Source organism: Sciurus carolinensis, chromosome 8 (genome assembly GCF_902686445.1).
Source record: "Sciurus carolinensis chromosome 8, mSciCar1.2, whole genome shotgun sequence".
Taxonomy (NCBI): Eukaryota; Metazoa; Chordata; class Mammalia; order Rodentia; family Sciuridae; genus Sciurus; species Sciurus carolinensis.
In genome coordinates, this window is record NC_062220.1 from 95361287 (window position 1) to 95388058 (window position 26772).

Consider the following 26772-nt stretch of genomic DNA (forward strand, 5'->3'; position numbering starts at 1 on the left):
TAATCACTCTCCAATTCTACTTCTCTTATATAAATAAAAAACATCCCATCTGCTGCATCCAAAGCCTGGAAGAGCAGAAGACAGCTGCTTTTCCAAACATTCTCTTCTAGCAGCCGCTTTAACTACCATGCATCAAATATCTACAAACTGATGTCCCAAGCAAGGCGGGTTACAGGAGCTATTCCTGTTCTGGATAGACTCTCATATAGTTTGCAGGATAAATTAAATTTTTGAATTGAGGGGCCTTGTATCTCCAGTGAGGAACCCAGGAAGGCAGATTAGTGAGCCCTTCTCACAGGGCCCTGAGTCTCAGAGTTGACAATGAATCTGCCTTCCATACTCTTTCAAAGTGATGAGAGTCTGAGATAGTGTCCAAGAAAGTTCAAAAGAAATTGTTTCATGTTGGGTCTTTTAAGATATTTCTAAATTCGAATTTGGACAGTCTTAGGGAACAAGAGAAAACATTAAATCGACCAGTAACTCCAAGCCCACATTTGTTCCTAAATTCAATCTCCTCTGCTACCAAGTTAATAACAAGAAGAAAAGTGAACTGATTTCAATTTCAGCACTTCTCTCTTCTTCAATTTATTATCGAGTAAAGCAGAACAGTGGCTGATAGGCAGGCAGTAGGAAAAAAGTCAGAAAGATGGACTTCAAACTGAACTAGTGGCTCTTACACTGGGCCCTTCTTTGTTGAAAAGGTTAGTGGAGGCAGAACAGGGACATAAAGAAAAGGGACATAAATATATTTGAATTTGAGTAGCCACTGGCAGAATGTCATAACTAAGATTATGTCTGCCCACAAAAAGAAAAAGAAAAGGCTCATGTTGTCCAGATTTCATTAATTCAAATTGATATACACACTTAAAAATCAAATAGAATTACAAATCAAATATGTGCTGTGATGGGCAGAATAAGGATCCCTGAAGATGCCCTGTTCCAACTCCCAGAACCTGTGAGTATGTTACCTTACACAGCAAAGGGGGATTGAATTGCAGGTGGAATTTAGGTTGGTATCCACTGATCTTAAGACAAAGAGATGATCCTGGATTATCCAAATTCAATGTAATTACAAGGGTCCTTAAAAGTGCATGACCAAGACAGAAGAGGGATGGGATGGAACATCTGAAAGGCTAGATCTGCAGTTTCTGGCTTTGAAGATGGAGAAACAGGACACAGCCTGAGGAAGACAGGCAGCCTCTAGGAGATGGAAAAAGCAAGGAAACAGATTCTCCCCTAGAGCCTCCAAAAAGACACACAGTTCTGCTGACACCTTAATTTTAGCCCAGCAAAACCCATTTTTGGCTTCTGAACTATAGAACTGTGAGATAATAAATTTGTATTGTCTATGCTGCTAAATTTGTGGCACTTTGTTACAGCAACAATAGAAAAATGAAACATATGTGATAACAATGTATATAATGGTTGTACTTTTCTGGTCACAAAAGTAACCGGGAAGGGGGGGGATTATTTCATGTAGAAAATTAAATTTCCTTGTCTTCCTCATCCATGACCCTTCTCTGGTATCTTGACTGATACCAAGACACATGCTGGGTGGTTAGGTCTTCTCGCCCTGGAGAAGCACGTGTCCTCATACATAATGCTGAGGACTGGAGGAATTTCACAACACAGCCCTGGCAAAGTGGAACTGATCCAGGGCAAAGTGGCCATAGTCACTTTCAAAGACTATTGATTTAAATCTCTCTCTCTCTCTCTCTCTCTCTCTCTCTCTCTCTCTATCTATCTATCTATCTATCTCTCTTTTGGCTTGACTGGATGAAGACTATCATCCTGGAGATAATTTGCACCTGAATTACAGAGTATCCCATAATCAACTTAAGTACACTGAAGAGGTTTGGTTATAATCACAGGGGAATTAATGGGCTTCTTTACTCCCATGTCCTCCTTGAGCCATGCCTATCCTCTGACACAGCTGCTCAAGCACACAGAAGCTCTGGACTGGAGCTTCTAGATCAATCAGTGTACCATGAAGGGACATCACTGAGGACTAATTTATTGAAATCAATAGATGGCCCAAGATGCAAAGGAAAGATAGCAGATATGGCTGAGACAGAAAGGTGTAGGTCCTTAAGGGCAGATGAGATCACTGTGCTGAGGGGCAGACAGGTTAGAACCTAAGGATAGAGTCCTTTTCCTGATTTTGTCTTTGTTTCAGTGTTGTCTTTGTAATCAGTGTTGATTCAAGATGCCATAAACCAGAAACACAGTGAAAAGGAAGAATGAGATGTAAGATCAGACAGGAGACAGGGATGCAAAGACTAAGAAGAACATTAAGTGCAACTGGAATTCAGATAGGTTATGCATCAAGCCACAGCCCATGAAGGTCCCCTAGTGTGACTATGAGGCCAGCTTCTCAGACTCTTCAGTTATATTCCTCATACTGGGTGAAGGGGCTATGGTGCTGGTGCCAACCATACCCAGAGCCACATATAACAGCACATTTAAAGCATTAAAGCCCAACATATGTCTGATCCAATCCTAAAATCAGACATTAGTCATGCTAATATTATTAATCAGGCTTTTATTGAAGGATATAGTTTGTTTATTTCTAAGAGCATGGACTGTGCTTCTGTTACCTTTAGGTTGGTCAACACCTTTCTCTCTAGTTGACATTCACATACAAATGCATATGGGAAAGTTGTGCTCTTGGTGTGGAATTATACCATAGAAAAACCAAAGCACACATAATGGGGGGTAGGAGGGGTTAGGGTTAGGGCTAGGGAGGGTGGCAAGAATGGAGGAAGGAAGGACTGTATAGAGGGAAAAGAGGGGTGGGAGGGGTGGGGGGAAGGGAAAAAATAACAGAATGAATCAAACAACATTACCCTATGTAAATTTATGATTACACAAATGGTATGCCTTTACTCCATGTACAAACAGAGAAACAACATGTATGCCATTTGTTTACAATAAAAAAAAAAAAAAAAAAAAAAAACCCAAAGCACAGCTCAGGTCAAAGGAGTAGATGCTTATTATAAACCAAGAATTCTCCATATAAACTTATACAATTCCCTGAAAGATACCTTTCATTTAATAAGAGTTCTTTTTGACACCTGCATAATCCACAAAGAGACAAACAGCTGAGACAAAACTGTCTTCCTGATCCAATTGGCTCTGTGTTTGTCTACTCCACAGGTGGAAGAAGGCACCCTTCCCATTAATCTTATAGAATTGACAAGTGATCCAAAACTAACGCCATGAAGTGAAAAGTTCACCTTGACAAAGTTTTTCAAGAAAGGGTCTCTACTGGTGACTCTGGCTTGGACAAAAGGAACAAATCTACTTATACCTGGGGATTTGTTTTAGTTTTGAAGAAAACTAAAATTGCAGTCTTCTTCTTCCTCTTGCCTTGCCCACCACCTTCTACAGACAGCTAAGGAATCATACCACAGGCAGAGAAAGATGCCCCTCCAACAAGATGGGAAGCCCTTTCCTCTACCCCAGATCCACTTTACCTTATTGAAGTCTTCAGAAGTTGCCCTCATTTCCTTCCATGTCTTATTCAGGAGCTGGATACAGATGCAGAAAAACTCCTCAAAGGATCTGTCGTGGGTGAAGAACATCGGGTGGAAGTCATTGCAGGTCTCACTAGCTAGAGGAAGGAGATGGGAAATAAGGAAGTTTTAGAACAGTGAAATGAGAGGACACCACAAATGTAGGTTCCCCACAAAGAGACAAGGATGGCATCTTTGCTTAAGCTGCCACGGAGAAAAGACATTTTAAAAATGGCAACCAAAGGCTAGCCCTCATGCAGCATAGAAGTATAGGGTCAGATTGACAGATCTACACTTACACACATATTTTGTCTGAAGATCAGTTCCAGGACACAGACCTTATGGCTTTGTTCCAGGACCACATTGAATATGAGCCCTGTATCTGCCTTTTTGACCTTATAGAGATTATTCCAGTTGCCCCCTTGGGCACAGTGCCTCCATCACCCTTAATTTCCCCTTTCTTAACAGAATGACTGGCAGAAGATGGGCTTTCCTGAATACACAATTAATTCCAAGTTTGGAAACGGCATCCATGATTGTGTCTCCAGGGGGCTCTTTTCCCTCTTATGGCAGTGAGAAGGGGTCATTTGCAATCATTAACCATCTGATGCCATTAACCATTTGTTTTACATTTCCAGGCACAGATGGCTGGAGGTCAGACCAACCAAAATGGCTGTGAAGGCTGCGTTGGGTACAGTCCTTGCACAGTACCATGAAATCGGTCAAAATTGCCTTTGAGCCCACTCCTGGTGGGCTTCCTCAGGTCACACCCCATGCCCTGGGCTCTAGGTCTGGCCACCTCTCTCCTCCTCCTTCTCAGACTAGGATCCTAGCCCTTCCCTGCATCTCTGCTACCTGCCCAGTTTATACTTTCACAGCCCTTTTATACATATGACACCTCATTCCATCTCTGCAAGGTCTCTTACTACTCACAAGAACATTGCAGGGTTTAAGAAACTAGGCTTTGAGACCCATCTCCCCCAAACAACTACATATGCTGTTACTTCAGGTGTAAGTGTTTTTATTTATTTGGAATTGCTAAAGACTGAATAGTCCTCAAGGCCCAGGATGATAAAATTTTAGGCACTAGAAGTACAAGAGAGAAAGGGGAAGGGCAGAGTAGGGATGGACAGCAGAGACCTTCTATTGAGGAGAGCCCTGGTGCCTACTGTGTGGATGCACAGCAACTTCACTCATAGAAAAGACTCTGACACAGGCCCCCAGCAGCTGAATGAATCCTGACCAGACCTAAGGGGAACATGCTTTCCTCTGACATAGATAAAATTGTTGTATATCCATCTGGTCTATCTTCAACCTTTCTGAATATAGTGGATTCTAGACTTCTGATCATTGTCAGTCACAACTGTGTGTGTTTGTAAGCTCAACCCTGAAAGGCACAACCAGATCTGAATACAAGGTTTTCTCCCAAACAGCATAAAGGCAGAGGTGAGCTGCCCTATACAGTCATGAAGAAAAAGTTTGAGCACACAAGATTAGGTTCAAGTTCAGTCCATGCCAATAAGAAGCAAGTCACTTCCCCTTTCTGTGTCTGGATTTTCTTAACTAGAAAATGAAAATGAAATCTCCTGTGCCTTCTCCCTAGGCTTTATCCAGGATCAAATGACACAATTCACTGGAAAGAGCTTCAGGGAGGATAAAAGAGGTTAACACAGATGCACAGGGAGGTGGTGGCAGTGACAACGAACGCTGTACCAGCACGGTGGTTGCAGGATCATGGGAGACTGTATGACATTTCCCCTAATTCCTAGTCAAGTCTGTTTATATCTCAGCAATTAGAAGCAAGAACACACAAGTCACCCTTTCCCCCAGTCTGTGTTACTGGCAGTGAGACACTGGCAAATGTGAAGTTTTGACCTGAGACACAAAGCTATTTAGGGAACTTGGAACATCAACACAGGCGGATTGTGCTGTTTGCTGCCCTGGGCAATGAGCTGTCAGTCTCACTTTCATAAGCACTGAAGCCAATGAAATTTACAAGTCTACAGAAGCACCTTAAAACACTATTACCATCCAAGAACTCGTTATTAATCACATTATCACAGTATCATTTTTGGACCTAGTGTGATTATATGTGTACTTTATGCCCCAGATAAAATGTTTATGGGATTACTGGAGCTGAGATTGCCAGACAAAACTGAGACCCACAAGCCCTGTTCTTGCTTAGGTGAAGAGGGAAGAAGTAACCTCATTAATAACAGGCTGTGTTAGCTGGATGCACATTATGTGCCGGGGGCTCTCCAGGCACTGTCTCACACTGTATCCCTAGAAGGCAGGCATCATGAGCATCCTTGCTTTTGTATAAGGAAGATGAAACTTGGAGAAATAAAACCTTCCATCCTGAGCTTCTTTTAGGTGGCCCCAAGTGCACCATTGAAACCCACAGTTTAGCTGACCCAACAGTAGCCTTCCTGCCTTTGTTGACATCAAGAGCCCAGGGCATTTCCTTGTGGCTGCTGCTTTGAAAATTAATTTCTCCACCTACTCTCCTGTCTTCTCTTTCAACAGAAACCCAGACTGTGACCTGCAGTCCAATGGGGCTTCCAGCAAGTGCAGAGCCAGCACCTGCTGACTGAGGACACCTGGCCTGTGGTAACAGTACCAACACCAGCAACACCACTGCCTATGACCATAGTCCAGGTGCTGGATGGCAAACTCTACCTAAATTATGGTCACTTATTGAAACAAGCACATGAGAGAGCTGTGATTAAGCTCCTTTTTTTTTTTTTTTTTTTTTTTTTTTTTTTTTTTTTTAGTGTCAGAAACAGGATATTTAGGAAGGTGAGGCTCAAGGTTGCATGGATTACAAGCCATAGAACCAGGATTGGAACTTGGATCAACTTGACTCCAAAGACCATCATTGTTCAGATGTACTTTATCTTCTCTTCCTGTATCTCAGTGAACTCTGTCTCCATTAGAGATCAGGATAAGGTATTAAGTACTGATGTTTTTTTCCTGTAAAACGTTCAAAATGTAGGTATTTAAGATTGAAGGTCATCTTGCAGGAAGGCGCTGTCCAGATAATTCGATCCCTTTGTAGGTAAGCACTGTCAGAAAAGGCAAAATCCCTCACTCAAGAGATGATGGTGGTAGCAACGTCACGAGGACGTCTGAAGCTATCCTGCTGAGGCTGAAGTCCTGGTTCTACAATCCTAGCTGAGTCATCTAGGCAAGTAATTTCACCTCTCTGTGCCTCTGTCTTCACAGCTGAAAACTGGGGACAGCAAGAATGCAAACTTTATTAGGTTGCTATGAGGATGGGAGGGGTAACTATGAGAGTGAGTTCAATGCAAGTTTGGGCCATGAGGATCATCAGATTCAACATCTATCAAGTGGACTCTATCACAGCCTACGTATTTATAAAAGTGAACTTGTGTCAGATTACAGGGATTACTATGTCTTAAGAACCCTGTCCATTTGAGAGTTTAAAAAATACACAAAAACAAGGAAGGTGAGGTTTATTGGACTTTTAAAGGAAGACAGCACTTATTGAGAAAAAAAAAAGATTAGCAAGCAATGGTTTTATAAATGAAATTTAGAGAGAAGCTTTCAATGAGACAAAAATAGTAAGACATTTTAAAAACCAAATTGTTTTTAAGCACACTATTTTTAACACAATGAGATTCTGTTTTATAAAAAAGAATCAACTCACTGGTCTTTTAAGTCTGGAATATAAAGATATTTTCAGAATTGAGTGTAAAATGGATGCTATTAATTTTCTGACATCTAATTTATTTATAAGTAGGCCAGCTTTGAAAGCAACTAAAACCTACACATATAGGTTTTAAAAATAAAGACAAGAATGCTGTACATTTATGTAGCATTTTTGTTGTTGTATTAGCCCGTTTTCTATTTCTATAACAAAATGCCTGAGGCTAGATGCTTTAAAAGGAAAAGAGGCCTATTTAGTTGACAGTTTTGAATGTCCAAGACCTTGGAACCAGCAGCTGCTGGCTCAGATGAAGGCCTTTTGGCTACATCACAACATGGCAGATGGAATAACTGTGGGAGTGTGTGCTAGAGGGAGAGATCACATGGCAAGAAAGAAAACCAGAGAAAGATTTGGGGACCATGTTTGCTCTTTTATAACAACTCATTCTCTTAATAGAACAAATTTAGTTCAAGAGACCAGCATTAAATCCTTCCAAGGGCATGCCTCTAATGAACTAACTAGCTTCTGCTGGGTTCCACCTTTGAGAAATCTCAGCATTTCTTAATACAGCTACACTGGGAACCAAGCCTCTAGCACAAGAACTCTTGGGCTGTGAACCACATCCAAATCTTAGCACCCGTCAAAGCAGATTCATTCCTCTTCTACTGGATAATGTGAAGTGAACAGGTATTGTTATGAGGGACTCAGAAAAAGAGGGCTGCTACAGGGTAACAACTAAACATTAAAAAAGGAGTATGAAGTGTGAGTTCAGGAGTTGCCCTACAATCTCGAGAAGTTCCTGTCAGTTCTCTAGGCTCTGGGTGTCTTAGCTATAAATGAGGTAGGGTGGTTGATTTCTAAGATTTCTGCCAAGGCTAAAATCCCACCTGCCTACATACACACACACATGCATACTAGATGGTGTATTTTAAACTATCTAGTGTCCATCGAACTTACAGAATTTGGAGACTGGGCCTGCACTGAACTTTAGTAGCTTAACTGTGATTTCCTTGATTGACAGGATGGCTACACGTTTCACTTAGGGTGTTAGGCAGCAGAGTGGTATTTGATAGGCTTAGCAAATGTTGATGAGCTAGTATTTACTCTTCATAAGAAAATTGTTACTCAGTTTTACACCTTTTCAACCTGTTCATACCACCTAATGTAGATCATTACATAAGAAAATTACTGGACTAAGGACAGAATGACATAGGCAAATACAGACCATTTTTTTTCTTTCATGGGAATTTTCTAAGACATGTATAATTTTCCAGATGTTGAAAAGCTTCCTATGACCCTTATTATGCTAAAAGAGATGTTGAACTCGTTTTGAAATGACTAGCAGGACACAGATTTGGGAGGCTCTGGGAAAATTAGAATATTTTTACCACAGCATTATAAGCTATTTTACTAGCAATGGTCTTTGGAAATGGTGCATTTTGAAAGAGATAAGTAGGTTTAATACAAAGGGCACTTTGCTGTAAAATTATGAGTTACAGGAAAAAAGGGGAGTAAATCATACATCCCCAAAGCATTTAATACGTGAAAATTGCCAGAGTAGTCATGAAATCTTATTAGCAATCCACAGCACAGAAATTCAAATTAGAACTATTTGTGGTTCTAGGGTCAGTCTGGATTATGTATTTATGTATTCTTGGATGCAAATGCATATTTATACCTTTGCAGAAAATTCATCTTACCCTACCTAGAAAACCTTGACTTTTCTATTTTTAGACCTGGTATTCCAGAATAGTTTGACTTTGGAGGGCAGAACTGTGGGGGAAGATGCTAAAAGTTCAGAACCTTTTGTAGGTAGAAGAGGTGAAAAGAGGAGAGTGAGGGCAAAGAACTTCAAGTTCTCTCAAGTTCAGCCAATACAGAAGCCACCAGTCCCACTGTTTCAGGATAGGGATCAGAGGCTTCATGCCTCCCAGCTCTTCCCAGCTCCTGAAGCCTGGTTTAATAGGACTCTGAATAGACTTTTCTATCTTTTACCATGCCTATAAATAGCATGAAATCTACACTGAAAAGACACACAGGAGCTAATCCAATGCTTCATTGTTCACTTTCCCTATGTGCCTTATTTATTTCTTTATTTATTTGAGGACACGGAGAGAAGGAAAAAAAAATAACCAAACAAACAAAAGAGTGTCAAGGCTATAAATCAGATACATAGCACCAAAAGTCAGTCCTTTCTGCAAAAATGACTGAGGCCACATCCCAGGTAGGCAGTGTGTGTTAACAAAAGAGCAAAGGTTCTGTAGTCAGGTTGGTCTGAGAACAAATCTTAGTATCACTACTAACAGCAAGGTGACCTTGACCACCTTACAATTCTTCTGGACCTCAATTTCCTCATTTAAAAAAAAAAAAAAAGACAATACTATGTACCTCACTGAGTTACTGTTAGGGTTAAATATAAATGTAAAGTGACTCACATATTATCTGAGAAAAAAATAAGTACTTGATAAATATTGGTTGCTACCAGTTTTAACAGAAAACGAATTATTATCACAATTAACCCAAATGGCAGATTTGGAGGACTTAACACTGCCACGTATAGACTTACAATAAACTTCAGCAATAAGGACAGTGTGGTACATGGCTGAAAAAAACAGAACAATGGAATAGAGTCCAAAGAAAGAGACTTGCATATATAGTCACTAGATTTATGACATAAGTGGCACCATGATCAAAAGGATTTCCAAAAGGTTGGGTTGTGCTAATTGTACATGCATCTGGAAGAAATGATTTATGACTCTCTACCTCACACCATCTGCAAATCAATTCTAAATGGATTATAGATCTCAGGGTAAAAGGAAAAACAGTGGGGCTCCTATCTAATACAGGAGACCTTAAGGTTGGCAAAAGGTTCTTAAACAAAATAGAAAAACCATCAACCATAAGGAAAAGGTGTGACTGGATTATACTAAACCACAAAAATTTCTGTTTATCAAAAGATACGTTAAAATGGCAACCTCAGAATAGGAAAAAAAAACTTGCAATGTTATCTGACAGAGAACTGGTATATATAAATATATCTCATTAATTTGTAAAAATATGCATACTTCTGTAAATAAGAAAAAAGACAATCCAATAGGAACATGGGCAAAATGTAATATGAACTTTATAAAATAGAATATCTAAGTGATAAACATGTGAAAAGGTGCTAAGATTTTTTTAAGTCATAAGGGAATGCAACTTTAAACACTGAAACACTTTCAAACATCCAATAGAATGGCTAAAGTGAAAAAGTTGAAAATATTAATTGTTGATAATACTACAGAACAAATGGAATCATCATATACTGATCATGGGCACGCAAAATAGCTCAACCACTTTTACAAAATAAATTATTTATTTTGGTACCAGCAGTTGAACCCAGGGACATTTAACCACTGAGCCACATCCCCAGCCCTTTTAGCATTTTATTTTGAGACATGGTCTTGCTAAGTTGCTGAGGCTGGCCTCCAACTTGTGATCCTCCTGCCTCAGCCTCCTGAGGTGCTGGGATTACAAGCATGTGCCACAGCACCTGGTAGCTCAACCACTTTGAAAAATAGGTTAGCAGTATTTACTAAAATAAAATATTCTTACTCTATGAAATAGTAACTCTAGCCAAAGATATAAACCCAAGAGAAATGCATGTGCTCTAAAAGAAATGTTCATGAATGTTCACAGCAGCAATATTTATTACGGCCTCAAAGTTGAAACCATCAAAATGTCCACCCAGCAGTAGATTAGATAAATAAATTATGGTTCATATAGCAGCATACTTCACTGCAAAGAAATTATTTTTCAAAATGCTATACACAATATAAATATATTGAGAGGACTTTCACAATAACATGAATGGACTGAAACAAATACACTATTGATGGAAAGGACTCCTAGTAAAAGAAAAAAGAATATATGATTAGATCCTCTTCATTTAAAGCTCAAAACAGCCATGAGTCATCTATGATAGTGGAAATAGGGTAAGTTTCCTTTGGAAGGGAATTGAGAGTTTGGGGGATGGCCCAAGAGAACTTCTGGGGGTTGCATAATACTCTCTTGAAAGTAGCCCTCTTTCTTGATAGGTAGGAGGATGATAGATGGATAGGTATAACCACTGAAAGATGGTTGATGGTTTGAAGGGACAATGACATTGTAGGCAGGGTTAACCATTTCATATGATATATATGAGTTCAGTGGGCTTTTCAGAATTTGTGCTGCATTTGCCTGGCACATTACCTCTGGGAAGAGAGACTGGTGTTTCATGTAGCTAGGTTTCCTAGCTGGATTAAAAAATCATACAACCTATTTATGCAGGCAAACTCATTTACACTTAACTGGTATCAGCTTCTGAGGCTGGAATAGAGGCTACCTCTCCATACCTCAACTTCAGTTTGATTTCATCTGTTGGGTGGATAAGAGTTTATGTGTGCACGTTCTTTTGTAGATGGGGATCCCAACCTTACTGGAAAGTATGCAGAGACTAATGTAAAACTATACCAGATATGACTGATGATGTATGAATTAAAAAAATGTGATGTTTCTGTTAAATAATCACCCCCTTTCTATCCTTCCTCCCTTTATCCATTAATTTATAGACCCATTCTTCCTTCTTTCCTTCCTCCCACGTACATGTTCATCCATCTATCTGTTCATCCATCCATCCAACTAGCAAAGTGTTGAAGAGTGTGTGGCTCTAGAGCCAGCTTTTCTGGATTTGAATCCTGGTTCTGCCACTTATTATCTGTGTGATCTTGAGCTCATGAGCAAGGAGAAATGGGTAAAAGATGAGGCTAAAGAAGCAGGCAGGACTCATACAATGCTTTGTAGACTACATTATGGAGTGTGAACTTCATTCCATCCCCAATGGAACACCACTGAAGAGGATTAAACGGGACTGTGATAAGGTGACAACTTCCCATCTTTTTTTCTTGTTTTTACTTTTTGGCTCTTTTTAACGGAAGGAACATTCTGGTGATTTGAAGAATCTTGTTAATCTTGAATTTAATTAACTGATACTTTAGTGTATCAAGGATGAGTAGTGAACCAGGTAAAAATGTTAGCACAAAGTAGTTAGAAGTATTCATTCTGTACTTAGGAAGATTGGTGGTAAATATTCCCTCTGAAATTTAACTGTGTGTTCTCAACCAGGTCCTTTGAGGTCTCTGGACCTCTCCTGTTATGAGGAGAATAACAATAACTTATATCTAGTAGAAGTGAGTGAATATTATATATATATATATAGTAAGAGGATTCCCATAAAAACACTTAGCATAGTGCCCAGCATGTACTAAGCCCTCAATAAATGTTAGTCATAAAAATGTTGTAAAGAATATAAATATGATATATAAATTTTTCCCAAACATCTTTGGTTTAAGGTTTAACTTGGGATGAAATCTTATGTACTTAACTTTCCATTCCCTGAAAAGTTATAGAGCAGTACTCCCAAGGTCATCTCATGAGATGCTTAACCAAAAGACAAAATATGCAGAAATTCCAGTAAATGAAGATTTCTGATAAGAGGAGCAAAGTGACCCCTGGGAGTTTGCTTATAATTTAAAAATGATCTTGCTGATATGAATCTACTCTTTTTCTTTGTCCTCTAATTGAAACCATCAAGACATGCATACAGAACCTGTATCCTTTACGCCACATCTATTTCTAAAGTAATTGTTTCTGGAGCCACCTACAGGTCTAAGAAATGGATTTTTCTTGGTCAAAAGGAAAAAAAGGTGGGAGGGGAAGGGCAGGAAAAAATTTCCTAGAAAGGAGTATCAAGTTTGTGGTGTGAGTTAGCAAAGGAAAAGTAAGTGTGGGGCACACTTACCTTGCCTTATATACCTGACCTACCTTTTGGGGGTGGTATTGCTGAGCATAGGGAGAGGTGATGGTGAATTCTGTGTGTCAACTTGACTGGGCTAAGAGGTCAAGGCTGGTCTGGAGGGTAGCTCTGGATGAGAGTAACCCTCCCCAGTGTAGTAGCACTGTAGCATCATCCAATCCATCGAGGTCCTCAACAGGACGAAAGTTGGAGGAAGGAGGAATGTGGTCCTTTTTGCTTCCTCACTGATTGAGCTGGGACAAGTCATTGCATCTTCTAGGATGAAATAGGATTTACACTATTGCCACCTCTGGTTCTCAAGCCTCTAGGCAAGGAATGAATGATACCACCAGCTTCCCTGTGTCTCCAGCTTGCAGAGGGCAGACATTGGGAATTCTCTGTTGCCATAATTGTGTGAGACAATTCCTCATAATAAAGCTCATATATATTCATGAATATACATATATTTATGAGATATATTTATATATGTATATATATATATAAATCTGTCATAATATATATATAATATATATTATATATATATTATGCCATATTTATATATATATATATCTATATATCTATATATATATATATATATATATCTCCTGTTGGCTCCATTTCTCTGGAGAATTCTAATATGAGAAGGGATAGTAGAAAAACTAAAAAAATGAAAATCCTGGTTATATGGTAAATACTCCAAGGCAGGTCAAAGGACTGCATATTTAAGAAGTGATTTCTGTGTTCTTGCTCAAATTTTCTTTATGAGGAAAATTATTCTAAGAAGTGGCACATTAAGAGACTGTCATATAGTAAATTTAGCATGGACATAAATAACTGCCTGTCCACCTATGTGAGATGGGCACTTGAGGGTTATGCTGGGATAAAGGCAGATTAATGAGCTTAGTGATGTGCCTCATTGAAGACCCAGTAAGAACTGTGATGTGCAGGATCATCACGTGAGCTTAGATTACACATTGAACTAGGGCTCACAGCATTAGCCAGCTCTGGGGAAACAACAAAAACAAGCTAAAATTAGGGAATCCTCAGTAGGATAGATGTGACTTTAAGGAAAGAGGACTTGCCAAGGCTTGCTCATAGCACATGTTCTTTCTTGTTATCAGGGCTGTATAAATGCCCCCTTAATAAATCATGACCACACAGTGAGCACCTGTGGGTGTCAGGATAAAACGCAAATGCTTCAGCAATGTGGTCAACAAATTTGACCCTGTCCATCACGTCTAACTTTTCTCTGACCCCTGTCCATCACGTCTAACTTTTCTCTGACCTATGAGCCAGTCCTAAAGTCAATCAACATTTCTACTTTTTTATCAAATCAACAACCCACCAACTATCTTCACATGCTTAGCTCATGGATTTCACTCTGCATGAACCCACTGAGCTTTCTTCCAAAGTCCAGCCATTTGCTAAAGGTACTTCTGACTTCCTCTTCCTTTGTGATTACACAGACATTTTATCGTCACCTGTTGGGATCCCCACTCGCGATTATGAGCCCACAAGAAATATCAACCCTGACTCAGTCATTTCTGCACCCTTAATGGTTCTCCCTTGACCAGCCTTTCATGAACACATGACTGCACCCACTTCCTCCTTGGACCTCCAGCTCCACATTTTCCTGCTGTGTGGTTTCATCATGTCTCACTTCAAGCTGAAGAGTGTCCTCCAGCTTACACACGCCTGTCAGAGCAGTGCTGCAGTGGAGCCAGCACTCACCCAGGCGCTCGCTCAAGAAGGTTCTACACATGCCTTCACCTGTTGGTCTTAAAATGACACACCCAGTCTTTCTTCCTGTCTCCCCCAACTTTCTGAAAGCAAGTATAGGTGTTCTCTTAAAAGAGAACAATGAAGACCATGACAAAGAAAGCAAGAATTTTACACAAATTCAACAGAAAAGAAAAACAAATCTGATTACAGAGAAGTAACCTTCCTCTGTAGATCAATAGCAAGCGGTTCCCTTAGCATTCATGTACCCTGCACCAGCTCTGAGCAGGAGCACAGGCTCACTGTCATCCGTAGCCCTTCTCAGACTCTGTCGGGATGAACATAGAGCCCCAAGGTTTGCTTAACAGTGTTAACAACGTGTTAACCCTGGGTGGTGGAATTAAGGGAGATGTGCAAGATATTAAGGGAATAATCCATTGACAATCATGCTTTTGCCAATGTGGGATTTGAGAGGATAGAGATTTATATCAGTAAACAAACCAAAAAAAAGTTAAATCTCTACAATTTTTGCTTTTATACTGTTCTGTTCAGTCCCTTAAGGAAGAAAGTATAAAGACCACGCTCTCTGCTGCTCAGGATCACATGGGAGCATTGTGAAGGGAACACAGAGAGGTCCCCCATGTGGACAGGACACCAGGCCCCACGAAGCATATTCTCAAGCATCATGAAAATAATTTACAAAAAGGTCAAGCTTCACACAGTCACTTGACTGAGAATTACAAAAAAAAAAAAAAAAAAAAAAAAAAGTGGTGGGTAAGGGATAAAGCATTAAAGATCAAACCAGTAACAGCTGGCTAAAAAATCTGAAAAGGACACAATCTGAATAACATGACACTTGGGGAATCTGCTTCAGCAAAGTAGCAACACAGCCTAGAAAGGTGAGCTATTTATTTTAGAGCAATGACATGTATCAGCAGTTATTTTCTTATAAGTATTTTCTTTAATCTGCATAACAATTCCATGAATTTGGTGCTGCTATTATTAGCTTCATTGTAGAGATGAGGAACGGAGGCACAGAGACTGAAGGAGCTCACCCAGACTCACAGAGCTGACAGCAGGAAGAGCTGGAGTTTCACAGCAGTTTGGGGTCAGAGTTCATGGTATCCTGCCACTCACCAGAAAGGGACTCTTTTAATGGAAGAAAGTGAATACTTTCTAGAATGCTTTTTTCTTGTGATTGTTTTTTTTTTTTTTAAATCTACATCTTTCTTTTCTAACCCACCCTTTTCAAGAAGACTTGATCTTGCCAACTAAGGTAAGTTTTGAATATGCAGTGCTTATAGTTGATAAGACAGCACTGCATTTTCCAATTAATCTATGGCAAATATGTATTCCCATAGAAATTTTACTTTTTTTTTTTGAGGCTTGAAAAATAATCAACAATTCGTAGACTCTTAGTTTCAGGGACCTTTTATTTCTTCATTAGCTTAATAGATCCTTATCTTAATAAAGAAAACATGAAATGTACTCCTTTAATGCAAGGGTAATACCCTGAAAAATTAAGAAAATCAAGCTAATCAGACCAGTTTATTTTTTGTTGTGTAATTATGTAGAATTCTGCATATACATACCTCTGTTCTTGGTGCTTTACAACTGCTGAATTATTTAATTCTCATATGACCCCCATGAGATGGGTTTGGTTCTTACACAGCTAAGAAATCTGAGGCACAGAGAAGCTAAGTGACTTGCCTGGTTTATACTATGGCCAGAGAGGCAGAGCTGCCAGGGGGTACGTGCAGGAGGCACTACTTATAACCAAATTTGTGGGTAATATGTGCACTTGGAGGGATCCTGGGCACAGAGGCTAAGTACCCAGATGTAGCAACAGCTTTTAACCGTTATTCAGTAGGAGATAAGAATTGCCCAGTTTCCACAATAGGGACCCAGCCTCCTCGATGCTGGCTGATACCACACATACCCATAATTACTCCCAGATTTCTCAGATTTTACAATCTCTCGTCAATAGTAGTCAAAGTGATGTGCTAATTACCCTGAGCTCATCATTATATTTTGTGTACATATAAAATGTCACCCAGCCTCCCATAAATATTTACAATTACTGTGTGTCCAAAAACAAAAACAGAAAGGAAAAAAAAAAAAAAAAAAAACAGTAGCCAAGTTATATGACTTCCATTCATTAAAAACAATTCCATGGACTCCAATTTTTTTTCTTTAAAAATATTATGTAAGGCCTGGATCTCTTTAATTCTCAGAAAAAGCCTCAAAACAAAGTAAAACAAAAAACAAAATAGGTGTTAGATATTTGGTGATACTTTGGGGTGAAAAAAAATTGAGTAGACCGTGGCCTATTCACTAGTGTAGTCCCAGAATGCATGAAATTGTCTCTATCATGCAGACATCTTAGTAGTATCTGGTTCTGAAGATGATAAAAAATATTTGCACTACAAAAAAGCACTAATAAAGTTAGGCTTAAGCTCTTCTTATTGCTTTAATGAGATTATTTTTTTCATCCCACATGCACTGTAAGCTAATTGGTGTTGCAACAAATGAAACATAGGTTTCTTGTTCTCAGGCCATGGGGAAGGATGTTTTAGTCAGCTTTTTTGCTGCTGTGATTAAAGGACCCAACTAGAACAACTGTAAAGGAGGAAAGGTTTATTTAAGGGCTCACGGTTTCAGAGGTCTCAGTCCATAGACAAGAGACTTTATTCCTCAGGGCTCAAGGAAAGGCTGAATATCATGGAGGGAGAATCTGACAAGAGGAAGCAGCTCACATGAAGATCAGAAAGCAGAGACATCACTTGCCAGATACAAATATATACCCCAAAGCCACGCCCCACCTGCCTCCAGTTACCACTCAATTAATCCCATGAGGTGATTAATTCGCTAATTGGGTTAAGGCTCTCATAAACCAACCATTTCTCTGAACCTTTTTACATTGTCTCACATGTCAGTTTTTAGGGGACACCTCACATCCAAACCATAACAGATGCAAGTGTAGATTTTGCTTTAAAAATGTATGTTTGTAAGAAATTCAGAGTCTTAAATTGATGACTGGACATGATTTTGGTGAAGTGAGTTATCTCCTAAGCTCTTACACTGAATGTCCGCTACTCCTACACTGGTCTTACTAACTTAAAATGATTAGCCTCTGAGGTTTCAATAAAACCCCTGCAAATCTTTCCAGGTGGATGTTATGCAATTACAGACTTTGCCTTTGGTTGAATTGGCCCTAAACCAAATTCAGCAAGGACTGCTTTAGCTTCCAGCTTCTTGACTGCCATTTTTCTTTTTCTCTTTCTTTCTAAACTCCCACCAAGAAGAGAATATTTTAGATAAGGACATGTGTAAGGAAAAAACCTGACTGAAGATGGGACCAAAAATAAGATGTGATTCACCTTAGGAGGAAGATACTGATGGGATTTCTCAGACCTTGCTTCTAGGTAAACGGTCTAGAACACTTTCATCCCCATTCCTTGCAGATTATTTATATTTTATTTTATATTTTAGTTGTTCAATTTGGTGATTGATATTTTGAAACTGTTTCTCTCCCCCCTGACAAATACCTTCTAGACATTTCATTTTGTAAAACCTTCCCAATTCTCTAAAAGCAGAGGATGATTTTGTTATTACTCCTACTCTCTTATATACACCAGACCTAGAACATCTTGTATGGCTACTGGAATGCACCAGAAGATGCTCAAGACAATACTATGCTTCTCACTAAGAAAGGCAATATATCTAGTGTGTGTAAATTATGTGGATTCTTTATAAACACCTCAAAATTATTTGGCAGCCCTTAGTACCCCAGGGTGGAAAAAATAAGAGCTCGCTAACAATGGAAAAACAAAACAAACAAAACAAACTGGATAACTGATCTTTCCAATGTCACTACTCTTGTCTACTTAATGTGTTTTTCCTTTTTCTTTGGTTTTCTTCCCAAGGTTCTGTTCTCACCCTTCTTTTTCTCTCGCTCTTCATTCTTGTCACAGGAGAACTCCTGAGGTCTGTGGTTTCCATGCTTACAGCTGCCAAAACTTTATTTCCAGTCCAGACCTCTAACTCCTAACCAGACATGTTCATTTCAATGTCCCTGAGTCACTTCAAACTGAAAAGGGACAGAACTGAACTCATCATCTTGATGGTCTATCCAGACTTACCATATACCCTGCCTTAGCTCCCATTCAATCAACTGCCCAGCTCAGCATGGACTCTGCCACCTCCATCTTGTAACTGTACCTCTTTCCTTCCCACTGCCACTGCCCTTCGTTCAGTACAGTTCAGTGTAGAGCAGTTCATTGCTGCTGTCCAGATTGACACATGGGTCAATGGTCACCCAACCCCAAGACAGATCCATTTTTCCTGGGGAGGAGCTCATTAATATCTAGCTCAGTCATACCTCCTCTGCATAAAACCCTCCAGCAAAATCCTCACTCCGCTTTCCCTGGAGTGAGCCCACTTCAGAGCCAGTTTTTTTAAAACTGAAATTTCCAGAATGCATCTATCTGTCAGGAGAGAGAAGAAAACAATTTTCAACATTTTGAAAATAAAATAGAATGACCCAAATCATAGTAAACTGTTTTCATATATTTGTTGATCACCTGAATATCTTCTTCTGTGAAGTGTCTGCCTAGTTCCTTAGTCCATTTATTGATTGGGTTCTTTGTATTTTTGGTGTAAAGTTTTTTAAGTTCTTTATAAACTTTGGAGATTAATGCTCTGTCTGAGATGTGTGTGGAAGAGATTTTCTCCCATTCTATAGGCTCTCTTTTCACATTATTGATTGTTTCCTTTGCTGAGAAAAAGTAAACTGCACAGCCTCTAGAGTTTAACATGTGCTTTTCCCTCTGTCTTAAACACTCTTCCTCATTTCTTACTGCTTTAGTGACAAATGCTATAGATATCTGAAGATGCAGTGCAGTTGTTACCAGCTCCAAGGAATCTTTTACTCCCATTAGCTACAGACTGATTCTTCTGAGTGTCTCCGTCTCACATTCTGCCAAATTTCCACCTCTGTTTGCTTCACTGTCTCCCTGTAGAAATTCTAAGATCCTTGTGATTTGGGACTATGCTTTCTCTGTCTTTGTTTACTTAGTACTTAAGGCCTGATAAAATGTGTGTGGAATGCTTGGTTAGATGTAAAATGGTCCTCATCCAATGGAGCGCAGTTACTGAAGTCACTGCGGTGGAACATCCTTCATCTCCTTACTTTGAAATACTGCACTGGAATATTATATTCTTGCTAGTGCCAGTTAATCATTAAACATCCCTCCCAAACATGGCAAAACAAAACATGACCACGGGAGAAGCCTCCGTGGAGACGACGCCCACACATTTCAGGGCCTGGGCTAAAAATAAGCCTGCAAGTGTGTGGGACTCATCATCATATTGTACCAGGAAATGTGCCCTCCCGTATTTAAAAATATACTTGTTTGGCTTGATTCAGGCTCCTCATTCCAGGCCTGCGTGAGTCACTGGAGAAACATCCTATTAGAGCGCACCCTGTGGATTGGCTTCCTTTGTATGTTCATGGTGAGTCACAAAAGATGACTCACAGTTCACACTTATGACAAAAAGAGCTTGCTTGCCCTTCCTTCCCATTACCCAGGGTTTTCAGGCTTTATTGGCACCTTGAAAAACATCTAAGGGAGCGAGGGAAAGGGAAAGGCAGGGGGCAGATGCAGAACTGGCATTACTTATTTTTAACAAGCAGCTCGACTTAAAGTGCCTTTTATCAGAGCAACACAGCTACACTTGGGAGGACCGACACATCCAAGCTCACATTGCTCCCCGGAGGTCAGAAACTGGACACTATTGCTCTGCCCTGTCAATCAATGGAGAGCAGGAAGGCTTAACGGAGGTCTAGAGGCTGCTCAATGTTCCTCTGCAGGTCTCTCAGAGCTGTGGTGACAAAATGGCAGGTTGGATCATACTCTCGGTCATCATATCCGAAGGCCTGGCCAAGGACAGACATTCTCCACTACAGTTAGGCAGTGAACATGAAGCAAGTTGAGAGGACCACCAACAAAGGCGTTCTTCTGCATGCCTTTCAAAGTGCTCATGAAAGAAATGTTTAGGTTCCATGACAGTTGAAAACGATAGAGGTTAATTCCTTTCATTTCATTCCAGAAAACATTTTTGAGTACTTATCCACAGAGGTAAAAAAAGACATGACTCCACTCAGGAGAACAAAAGAATAAAGTACGGTACATGATACCCAGTCCTCTATTATTTACAAGGGAAATGCTCCACGACCTGCAGTGGATGACTGAAACCATAAATAGTGCCAAAATGTATCTATTCTGTTTGTTTCCTGTACATATATATCTATGATAAAGTCAAGACTTTCATCTTTTTACTTAAAGAAAGCACTTTACAGCTTTTCTTTGGTGTATCTGAATTGCCAGTGTCACTACTCTTACACTTTGGGGCCATTATTAAGTAAAATAAGGGTTACATGAGCACTGTGATACCATGACAGACAATCTGATAACTGAGACAGCTGCAAAGTAGCCAATGGGTGGGTAGCATATACAGTGAGGATACACTGGACAAAGGGATCATTCATATCCCAGGTAAGATGGAGGGACATGGTGTCATCTTGCTGCTCAGAATATGTATAATTTAAAATTTATGATTTATTTTATTTCTGTAATTTTATATTTAATATTTTTGGACTATGGTTGATCATGGGTAACTGAAACTGCAGGAAGCAAAACCAAGGATAAGGAGAGACAACTATACCACAAAGGAAGAATAGGTAAAAGATTCAGAGAGTCCAGAGCAAGGGTATGTATATTTTCTTAGAGAACAGGCATTTGAATGGGACCAAAATATAGGTAGGATCTATTTTATGGTTCTGAACGTGCTTTTCTTTCTGAACAATTTTCCAGTCAGGCACATCTCAAAGTCCATTTATATTCAAACTCCAAATTCCATAATCACTGTCACTTGGAAGTCTTTTAAATGCATACATATAAGACTGACTGCAAAGGACACAATTCTGTGCACAGTTCTGTCAAGAGTGGGTTTTTGGTGGCCGATAAACGAAGTAGAATAGAGTCTAGCTCAGTCCAAATTGCTCTGCTTTCCAGGGGATCCTTATGCAGTGAATTCTGCCTCTGCTTTAATAGAAGTGGATAAAAATACTTGCCACCTACCTACCTCAGAGGCACACTGCCAGGATGGATCCTGTTCACAGAACTCTGAATTCTTCAGGAGAAAAGTGCTTTATGAAAACAAAGCTTCATTATCAGGAACGTTGGGTGAAAAATGAAGCAAGGCCAACATCTAGGACATGAGCTTAGGGGGAAATCCACCAGAGAGACACAGGATTATAACTTTCAAGCAAGTCAGCATTCCCAGTCAAGGCCCAAATGTCCACCCCCAGGAAGTAGGGGCTTAATGGTCTAGCGTAATATGAATATATGAAGAAATGAGGCAAATGCATTAACGACCAAAGTTACTGATAAGAATAAAGAATAAAGAATCTGGAAAAGGAATTTCAATGCAAATTCAAATCCCATCATGTGGTATCAGGGACAGAAACACTGGAGGTTGGCAAAAATGGAATTGGTAGAGAGTCCAGAAGAGGACACATGGAGAAGAACGTTAATACCCAAGGCAGAAAGGGGTTGGTGGTCCAGAATATTCAGTGGTGCAGGATAAAGACCACATACAACAAAGGAAATGGGAGAACACTTTGTGAGCAACTCTAATTTAGATCTGAGATAAGAGGAGGGTGAAGCAGGGAAGTAAGATTGAGACTTAGAGGGGTTAAGTTAAAGCTCCTCTCTGGTGCAAAATACATGTGTGTTTTGGGGATGAATTGCTTAATTTCCTCAAACCTCACACAGATGAGAGCATCAAAAGAGAAAATGTATAGTAACATGAGCTGAGTTGTGTTTCTCAAAATCCATATGTTCAAGTCCTAACACCCAGTACTTCAGAATGTGACTGCATTTGAAGACAGGGCTTTTAAAGACACAAGGTAAAGTAAGGCCCTACTACGACACAACTGGTGCCCTTCTTTGATGAGGGGGTTAGAACACAGACACCCCAAAGGGAAGACTTTGGGAAGATACAGGGAGAAGACAGGGTCTACAAGTCAGGGAGAGAGACTCCAAGAAGAATCCAATCTTGATCTTTGATTTGTAGCTTCCAGAATAGTGAAGAAAAAAAATCCCGGTGTTGAAACAATCTAGAGTACTTTAAAGAGCACCTTCAAAGATACCCAATGTCATATAAATGTTAGGATTATTGTTGGTTCTAGGAAATAGTGGAAAATTAGGAGAGAGTTCACAAATTGGAACCACACGTTTTGGTTACGGAATTGTCTTCTCTTTTCAAATAGATGCAACAAACTGGAGTTGGAGAGAAGCTTCTCTCAAGGATCTACTGGTCCAGAAGTGATATGGCTAGGGTTTAAACTCCCACAGCAGGGAAACATTCAAACACATTTTTAAGAAATGTTATACAGAAGACAAAAAAAAACAAAGGTTACTTTGCAGATGGAATTCATAGAAATCATAGGAGAACGAAATCATCAACATAAATAGGGGACCAGATAGAAGGAGAACAGCGATAAATTGGTGAGAAATAAGGATTTTGCTGGTGATAAATACCAATGGGTTATTGTAGAATAGGACAAGTTTCTAATAAAATAATAAAATGAGGCCTTGAAAGTTAATTTGTGGAATTTTCTCCATCCACTAGTTAAACTTGCAGCAAATAAAATGGGAACTGGCCCTAGGAAGAAGAACAGAACATGCCCTTTAATGTTTTAAGGAAAGAAATCTGTGATGAAGAGGTTTCTCAAGGGAATATGTTCGATGCCAACAGTTCTTGTGCATCATGTGGGAGATTCACACATGCTTTTCTGTTATTTTCAATAACTTTAAAAGCTTTTGTTGATTCTAGGTTGACATTTATGTTTACATTTCCTTTCTAGAGTCAGCCAAAATCTGATCAGCTGCTCATTCACTGGGTTCCAGCCAATTTTGTCCACCAACTCCCATGGCAGAGGAGATGGGAAAATAACTGAGCTGCTACCTGGAAGTCACCAACTTTTCCTGTGGCAAGGACTTAGCAAACAGTACCAGGAGTGAGTGGAAAGTGGGTTGGGGCAAATAACATTTCTGTATCAGAAGTCACAGAATCTCATTAGCTCGGACCCGTCACCCATCCAAAATGCAGGTGTGGGTTTTTATGTTTCAAGATATCATCCTGTTCTGTCTGAGTGGATGATACTGAGATGCACATACAGATACATTAATGAATGGCTTCAAGGTATGGTCAGCTTGGGAGCTGACACCTCTAAACTGTTAATCCTGAATAAGAGAATAATGGAAATTTTGGACAAGTCCATCCATTTGAACAACACTGCCTGGAGATTGTATCTGAGAGGACAACAAATGTTCCCAGTCCTGATTTAACATAGATATCATGCTATAGTGGAACCATCTGCTCTGGTCATCATCCCATATATCCTAATAAGATATATTCCTTAAATGTCCTCCATGGCTTCAAGGTTTTCTGCTAAGGAACCAGGCATAGACTACTTCACTGGAAGCCAAACAAAATGAGCATCAGACAGAAGCCCCTAAGGCACCACTATCCTGGAGCCTCCTGTACCTGAACACTTGCCCAGTCCCCTCCTGTTGGTTCCAATGTTTCCCAGATTCACATGTTCTTGACTTTTCTCTGGTTTACTTGGCTTCTATCTCATGGAACACAAAATGCACTCAGTCACATGTTTGTCCTGCCCCTGTATGCTTTAGGTCACAAGTCATGAGAATATACTGCCTGGGCAGGTTCACATACCTAGGAACTCCACACCTGTAGTACCATTGTTCCTGGAACTGTTACTTTTAATTAAGTAGAAGTCTCCTGGAGGTGAGGGAGACTCTGTGTCTGTGGATGGATGTTCATGATTTTGTAGGATAACTTTCTGATTTCCCTTAATTCGTAACATGAAAGTTGTTGGTTTTTCTGAAAACTATAAGCATCACATGCACCTTGAATTCTCAGTAGCTGAGGACAGAAATGGAATGATGATCTAAACTTCTTTGCCTAGAAATTTTCCTTCTAATATTATGTTTACAAACTTATATAAGTCTGTTTGGGATTCCATAATAAAATGCCATAAACTGTAAGCCTTCACCCATCCAAAACACAATAAAAAATTTATTTTCTCACAGTTTCAGAGAATGGAAGTCCTAGATTATAGTTTCATCATGGCAGGCTTCTGTGACATCTCTCTTCCTGGTCTGCTGTTATGGTTTAGAATATAAGGTGTCCTCCAAAAGCTCATGTGTGATACAATACATGAAAGTTAGAGGGGAAATGATTAGGTTATAAGAGACTTAACCTAATCAGTGCATTAATCCTCTAATAGGGATTAACTGGTTGGTTACTGTAGACAGATAGGTTATAGCTAGAGGAGGTGGTCCCTGAGGGCATGCCTTTGGAGTATATATTTTGTCCTGGTTGAGCAGAGCTCTTTCTGCTCCCTAGATTCCTGTTCCCAGCTGCTTTTATCCACCACACTCTTCCATGATGTGCTGTTTCTCCTCTGGCCCAGAGCAAGGAAGTCAACCATCTATAGACAAAGGTATCTGAAACCGTGAGCCCTCAAATAAACTTCTCCTCCTCTCATTTTTCTTTTCAGGTCTCTTGGTCACAGCAGAAAAACAGCTGACTAAAATAGGCCCTATCTAAGTGCTATCCTATTGTGGGTTTGGGCTTCAACATATGAATTTAGTGAGAGGGTCATACTTAAGTCCTTAGCACTGGGGAAAAGCTGAGATTCATGACTTTCTTCAAAGAATTAGAAAAATTTCTATATAATGTTTAGAAGAACCTCTGTTATAAATAAATATAATCTCGTTTGCAAAGGTTTTCACCTGGACAGAATAGATGGTCCTTTACGTTAAATACTAACCAAGAGGCAGGACACAAAGATTGTGACATTCATGGCCTGTGGTTAAATGATTTGTTTCAAAATACTCATGTTTGAGCTGGGTACGTGGCTCAGTGGTGGAATGCTCACCTAGCATGTGTGAGGCTGTGAGCTCCATCCCCAGCACCACACACACTCTGTGGGACATTCTTTCTCTAGAGAGAGCTGCATTGCCTCCATCCTTCCAGAAGCCTCCTTAACACTCTGACCACAGGCCAGGGGGCAGAGGAGATACAAGATGGTTTCCACTCTACCTGGTTCCTTGACGTACGCAATGTGCTCTGGGTGCAGACCACTTGGATGGAGAAGGCATGTAGCATACAGTGTCTTTGATCCTTCACTATTCCAGTTTGTTTTAACACTGACCCAACAAGGAGGACAACTGAAATGCTAAGAGGGCAGTTTTAACTTTCCAGTGACTTCACTATAAGTAAGTATAGCACAGGCACAGGACCATTCCACATCAGTCATTCAGCATGAGAGCTGCAGAAATAAGAAAGCAGAAAAAATGCCACCAGATTCCTGCATATTCTCCTTAGGGGAAAATTCTCCTTTTCATCTAGAGTGCACTTGTGCCTAATCCAGTCTGTAACCAATTCCTCTCCTCACTACTGACAATCAAAACTTAACATTCCTATGTTATATGCCTATCCACATGGCTTCCTGGATACACTCAATTTTGGGTTTTACTTATTTGTGGATATGAATTCATTTCCTTTCTATACCTGATCAACACCTTATTGGTTTAACTTAGAATATAGCTAACCAATTCTGAATAATTAAAAGTGCAGGGCTGGGTTGTGGCTCAGAGGTAGAGCACTTGTTTAGCATGCGTGAGGCCCTGGGTTTGATCCTCAGCACCACATAAAAATAAAATAAATATGTTGTGTCCACCTACAACTAAAACAAAATATTTTTGAAAGTTTTTTAAAAATTAAAAAGTGCAGAGATTTATGTTTTTGCATTTTGATTAGAAAAGGTTACATTATAGTGCTCTTCAGTAGAAATTTCTGTGATAATGGAAATGTTCCCATGTATGTAAGTGTTGGGGCTAGAGTGGGCAAGTTGGCTGAATTTTAAAATTTTGTTAATTTCTCCTTAATTCAAAGTTAAA

The 26772-nt window shown here is 39.7% G+C and overlaps 1 protein-coding gene across 5 annotated transcripts in view; it reads right to left on the reverse strand.

The window, feature by feature from the left end:
- Positions 1-26772, reverse strand: part of Elmo1 (engulfment and cell motility 1) — a 565472-nt gene that overhangs the window by 154715 nt on the left and 383985 nt on the right. For all 5 annotated transcript variants that reach the window (XM_047560130.1, XM_047560134.1, XM_047560131.1 and 2 more), the window contains one exon: positions 3477-3613. In XM_047560130.1, the coding sequence (XP_047416086.1) occupies positions 3477-3613 (137 nt within the window). The remainder of the gene's footprint in view (positions 1-3476; positions 3614-26772) is intronic.